The sequence below is a fragment of the Rana temporaria genome, chromosome 1 (genome assembly GCF_905171775.1).
Source record: "Rana temporaria chromosome 1, aRanTem1.1, whole genome shotgun sequence".
In the NCBI taxonomy this organism is placed as follows: Eukaryota; Metazoa; Chordata; class Amphibia; order Anura; family Ranidae; genus Rana; species Rana temporaria.
Genome location: NC_053489.1, coordinates 607228580 through 607235286, shown reverse-complemented (window position 1 = coordinate 607235286; position 6707 = coordinate 607228580). Strand labels below are relative to the sequence as shown.

At 36.1% G+C, this 6707-nt stretch overlaps 1 protein-coding gene across 1 annotated transcript in view; it reads left to right on the top strand.

The window, feature by feature from the left end:
* The first annotated feature begins 506 nt into the window (after window positions 1-506).
* Window positions 507-6707, top strand: part of SLIT2 (slit guidance ligand 2) — a 397141-nt gene continuing 390940 nt past the window's right edge. Inside the window, 3 exon segments of the mRNA XM_040335198.1 lie at window positions 507-1291; window positions 3813-3884; window positions 4890-4961. Coding sequence (XP_040191132.1) covers window positions 1086-1291; window positions 3813-3884; window positions 4890-4961 — 350 coding nt within the window. The 5' untranslated portion in view covers window positions 507-1085.

Genomic DNA, 6707 nt, shown 5'->3' with positions numbered 1-6707 from the left:
GAAGATTATAATGATTGAGTTTACATCTACTTTAAAGATGGAGAGATACTTAAGAACCACAGAGCTGGCCCCAGCAGTTCAAAAGGACACTTTTTTTTTTTTTTTATCAGTGCTGACCCTAGCATATCTTTTCTGGGATAGATAGACGTCTGATGATCAGCAGACATCTACAGATTGTTTCATTGATCAGCTTGCGAGAGGGAGACCACAGCACTGCAGAGCTGGCGATTGTTGACTTTGGAGTGGCAGATGGATAATGTGCTGTAGAGCCAGGCATAATAAAAAATGACTATGTACTGAGACAAGTCTGCTCCCTATCAGAATTCCCCCCTCTTGTGCCTTCAATAGACAGGATCTTCTTATGGTGGTGGAGGATTGCATTGCAGCCCTGTAGGAGGCATTCAGCTCTAAAGAACTGTGGTTTTGTGTGTTTTAAGTGGGACTGTGCTATTGGATTTGGAAGCGACGAGAGTAAGGTGCTGTGCCTTTAAGGGCAGTATGTTTGTTTAGAACCTCCTCCTCCTCCTCTCTCAGGCTACAATGTGCAGTTAGTTAGCAGACAGGCTCTGCAAAGCAGCATGCACAGGCTATTCTCTGTGTATACAACAAGGCTGGAGTGAAAAGCTTTTGCAGGGAATAAAACTTACTGTGCAGATACCTGTCTGCTTTCAACTGCATACACTGAGCTGAAGGGATATCACAGCAATACAGAGGCGGCACAAACGGAGATGCAGAAATTCATTCACTGCCTGAAGGATTGCTCTGGACGCTGAAGGCAGGAATCACAATCAACTCACTTGGTCTCTGACGGGAATATAAAAGCTTGGTGCTCAGAAAATAAAAGAGAGAAGTTGCTTTGGATCCTCGGATTGGTGCAGCCACCATGCGTTTTGGATAAACGACTAGCGCTCCGTGTCCGCCAGATTTCAAACTTGAGTATTTTAACAAGTTCTTCAAAATCGGCGAGCCCCAGATTGTCCGGCTGGTATACCCAGCTTGGTGAAAACTAATTTTCTTTTGTTTTGTTTTATTGTTTTCTTTCTTGGCTTCTGTTCTCCTTGGCATTGTCCAGTTGGTTTTTACGAATGTTTGTGGGATTTGTGAAGAAGAAAATGTGTGGCGTAGGTTTCTGGAAGCTTTCCATCTCGGTGGGGTTGGTGTTGGTGATCTTGAGCGAGGTGGCACCTCAACCGTGCCCGACTCAGTGCACTTGTAGTGGGACCACGGTGGACTGCCATGGGTTATCTTTGCGTAGCGTGCCACGCAACATTCCCCGGAACACGGAAAGGCTGTGAGTATATCTCTACGTGAATGCTGATCGTTACAGTATATATTTCATGTTCACGTTGATACATATATGTCATGTTCCTGTTAATACACAAGTCATATGGTGACATCTAAAATTTCTACTAACATGTGTCTAGTATTCGACTATACCTATAAAACAGGATAGAACATCTGAAAGCGTATGGTCAAAGTCTTACGACAGCCTTGCATGTACACCGATTACTAAGCAAGTGCCAGCATTTCCGTATATTGAAATGCCAGTTCCTCTGTTCGGTAGACCATGCTGTCCTTTCTACACAGCCCAGACTCTCAAGCACAATGTTCATCAATATTTATGCATGATGTGACATAATCAGTGGCGCAATTGCCTTTACCAGCGCCTGCTAGGTTCAGGATTTCAACACCACTTTTCTCTGTCCATGGAAAGCAAGCTCATCCATCCTGAAACTATTTCCTACTGTGCCTGGATGTAACATTTCCAAGCCTTGGCTGGAGCTGAACCACCACACTGTAACAGCACTTTAAACCTCAGCAGAGCACACAGTCCATTACACAGTGTAGATGACGTCAGGAGTGCAGCGAGAAAGTGGCTGTGTTATTAGCATCACTTTGCTTGGCCATATTGGTTTTGCAAATGATGATTTTTATTTCTTAAGGAATAACTGCTACAGTACACATAACGTAGATGAAAGAGAGGAGACAATGCAGGATATAGTAGGCTGAGAGGGAGGGAGAACTTCTCCTTGATCTTATCTCAATCTGTCAGTTTCACTTGTAGTGCAGGCTGGTTTACTGCATTCAAGACTTCGAACCATCACCTTTTTAAATTTAAACAAAGCAATCCTGTAATAAATGTTGTCGGTATTTTCGATCAGTTGTATGTTTTAACTTTTGTAATACAAGGTCTTTAGAATATTTAAGACTTTGAACCATCACCTTTTCAAATTTAAACAAAGCAGTCCTGTAATAAATGTTACCGGTATATTCAATCAATTGTACATTTTTAACTTTTGTACTACAAGGTCTTCAGATTATTTAAGACTTTGAACCACCACCTTTACAAATTTAAACAAAGCAGTCCTACAATAAATGTTAGCAATATCTTCAATCCGTTTTAACCTTTGTACTGATATACATACAAAGTCTTCAGATTACTATAGTGTTTTCTCTATCTATTATCTGGATCAGGATAAAAAAGTGTTTTTTTTTTATTTTTTTACATCTGGTGTTATCACTGATCAGAACCAGAGAAGTGGTTCAAACTACAATCAACCTAGCAGACTGTTGAGAGATCCCATTCCATCTCCAAGTGTTGACAAGCCAAAGTTTAGGCAAACATTACACTGAACACACTGCCATCTAGACAGAAGCCCTAAGCAATATTGTACTAAAAATATGTCACTACCTGTCCTTGTCTGCTTTAGTTTTTTTTATCAGATGACATAACTCTTTCTATGTTTAAAACCTCAGTCTTGTCCTGGCATTTCTAATCAAAGAAAGGTTGCGCATCAAAATTAAATTTTTGTAGGATGTTATAATTGTATATTTCTTATTAGGTGGTGCCAATTATTTTAAGAGTAGTTAATGCCGAGTAGGAACAGATGTACAAACAAAGTTTTTTTGTTTTGTTTTCCAAAGTTTTTAAAAGTTTGTTGTGACTTTTTTGGTCACCAGCAGCAATGTTAATTCAAATCCCTGCTTAGCTGAACTGGCCCTCATGAGGGCAAGGTTAATTTCAGATGCTGAACTCCAGATATCAGCTAAATAACTATTAAAGGAGATATATTAATGTTCAAATGATAACAAAAATAATCCACTGTGGGCAGCATCCCACTTGTTTCCATAAAAAAGTGAAGGTTTAATAAAAAAATTCAATTGTGCCATAACGTGGATCTTTTGAAGTTCAAAGTCTTAATATTGACATTTTTGTTAACCCAGTTATGTTTGCATTAGGAAATTGGTCAATTATACTCTATCTAAAGTCTTCATGCATGATTGAATTTCATTAATAAGTGCAGAAGTTTTTTTTTTGTTGTTTTTTTTTACTAGTACCCAGGTTGTATAATAAATGATTTATTGTTATATCTAGGCTGGACATTTTCTGTGCACATAGTGTTTGAAATATTTTTGTAAATATTGTCAGGTTGTAAAAATGATGCAAACATATGTAATTTATGGTGATACCATTAACCTAGGCTTTGATTTTAAAAAAAAAATCTTTAATGGTTGTACTATGATGTTTACATTTGCGTAATGTCTAACTAAAATAATTTTATGATGTTCTCTTCCAAAGTCAACATAAGACACTTTTGAAGGCTCATTTGAGATAAGACTCATGAATTTGTTGCTTTATCAAATGAAGTTTGGAACAGTGTTATCTTTTGAGATAATGATAATCTGTTACAAATAGTTTATTGGATTTTTTACCTTTTTTTAAAATAAATGTACTAAATCGGTAAAGAAAATTACTTTTCTGGTTCTAAATATTTTTCATTTACCTTCTTTTTTTTTCCCCCAATTTCCAGAGATTTGAATGGTAACAATCTCACAAGAATAACAAAGACAGACTTTGCAGGTCTGCGTCATCTTCGTGTTTTGTAAGTATGTTTTATTGTTGTGCAATGATTTTCAGTGGTTATTTATTTATTGCTGCGTATATGCCTAATTCAATTTTAAACAAGGGACTCAAGTGTCTAAAATGGTCAAATATGTAATATTACAAATTAATTTCCCCAGTGTATTATATTATTCCACAAACATAAAAAAAATGTGTCAAAATGAAGATCTGTGAACAGTTTGTTAAAAATGTGGTACTGGTAATCTTTTTCCAGCTCTAGAAGCAGCTTGAAAGACTTAAAAACTTAGTTATGCAAGTTATGCATTGTATTAAAGTAACAACTGTCATCTGCAAGTAATTAGTTATAATTGTCAATGTTTTCACACACATTTGTGAAATTGGAGGGTACTTCTGTTTTGTCTCAGCTCAGTCAACTATTGTCCTATTTGAAAACAATATTTCAGTTGGAAAGAAAAAAGGTACTTATTCTGGACTGTAGCTGTGTTTTCTCGTGTGGTATGATCCACTGGATTTTCACAAGTGTTAACACTTCCTTTAATTAATCAGGATGTTTATTACCCATTACTATATGCATGTGTTGGAATTGGCCCTTGGCACACAACTCCACTTTAATACAAACAGTCTAGTTTAAAAAGAAAAAGAAAAAGAAAAAAAAATATTTTTCCTCAATAAACAAAGTTAGTGATAACTTCAGACAGACCTTCTTTTTACACATGTATGTATTATGTAGAGTATGAATTAAGAAATAACTTTTAAAAATAAAGTTTTCATGGCCTATCATTTTAAAATTGTGTAATATAAGAAGACAACTAAAGGGGTTTCTTTATCCACTTCTTATTTCTTTGTGTTGAGTACCATGATCAGAAAGGTCAGTGTTTTCATTATTTTAGCTGAACTTTAATCATGGAAGTGGACTTAAACTTTTGAAAGTAAGTTGTTCCCTACTTTGTCATTGAATAAAGACAGTTATCGGTGCCTGCATAATCAGTTATATAAAAACGCGTCTTTGCTTTCTAAATTTCAGGCAGCTTATGGAGAACAAGATTAGCACCATTGAAAGGGGAGCGTTTCAAGATCTGAAAGAGCTGGATAGATTGTAAGTATTTTTAATGGTGGCTTAAATAGAAATGTTATTTTGTGTGTGTCATGGTGTATTTGAAAACAGAATAGTCTAAGTTCGTAGATTGGAATTTAATAATTTTTTTTTTTTTTATTGCATTATGTTTTTTGGGCAAAAACTTCATTGGTTCATATATGATGAGCGAACAAAAACAGGAGGAGAAATTCAGCTACTTTTATTTATTATAACCCTATTTTTTGACCTGTGGCGAGAAACTGTTTCTCAGTGAAAGTTGAGTTTTCACAGAAACCAAGTCACACGTTCTTATGTAAAATAGCTGCCTCAGGCAAGAAAACAGTTTGCATAATTCTACTCATTGTCTATTGGCGATTAGCAGGTTTGCCAATAATCTTTGCTGTTGTGTTGTTTGCGGAGTCATTATGAAGCTATCATTAGTCATTATGTAAAGATAAATAACTAGTTTAGTTAAAGGCATCCTTCAAAGGAATTGTCATTCTTTAGGTTTGAGAGATACTATGTAGCCTTTATGGATTAGGCAGTTTAGTTGTTGATTCCCTTTTTACAACTTGATTTCTTCAGCCTTATTCAAGCACATTATCAATAGGCATTGTACCTTAAAGTAACTTAGTATGGTGCTTGTTATATGGTATTGGTGCTGCCATAAATTGGCCATACAAGCGCATCATGATCTGACTATGTATGTGTTAATTATGACCTCAAGAGGCCAGCACGGCAAGGGATTTGACAGGTTGGGTTTTTTCCTGATCTTGTTTTCATTGCTGGTGGAGGAAAATCATTAAAAATGACACACGAGACATTAAACGGAATTGATCAATATTGCCTCATATGTTGATGATCTCATGGAGTGAATGTATAGAGCCATGCTTGTATGGTTAGATTGAAAAAATAGTTTCTAGAATTGGAGCCTTGTCGTGCAAAAAGACCAAGAGGTTATAGCAGGAATTCAGTTACTTTTTCCAACTAGGCCAAGTGACCATAACTTTATTATCAGCCATCAAAGTGGATAATCCCTTCAAATTCTATACCATTTAATGCCCACAATATATATATATATATTTGTCTGCTAGACATAATAAAGCAAAACAAATTAAATAAATGTTTGAGGCTGATATCTCATTAATCAAACTGCGATGGTTTAAGCAATAGTCACGCACATTCATCAAGCAGAGTTTTGCTGAAGTTTTTGACTATACTGAATTGAATAACATTGTTGAAGGTTGTATGGGCCTGTTTGTGGCAGTTGTTCTGGGGGCAGTGTCGTCATATATATGTTTGTTTTCCTTGGTGTTTGTTTCCATCTCCTTTTATTTTGAGCCAATACATCATTCTAGGACTGTTTAAATTTAGATATATCTGTGGTATCCCAGATAAGAGTCGTAAATTACTGTACAGGGTGATTCCCAAAATGATAATGTCTGTATGAAAGATTACCAGTGCCCGCTGTTCAGTGGGTGTTCTATCAGCTGTATTGCTTTTCATGGGGGTGTTTTCTCTTTATTAACACCCATCTTGTTTTGAAGTCCAAGTATTTTGACTTGCAAGTGTGAAGTCTACTTACAAATACAATTTGAAGCTCCTCTGCCATTACAACAAAGTGTAATGACTAATTGTATTGTAAACTAAGGTAGTTATAGGCCTCTCATGGACATAAAACAAACATTGTCCAATCTAGATAATAACAGTTGGGTTGGAGAACATACCTCCTGTTGGCATTCTGTACTCAGAGGTAAAAATGATCAC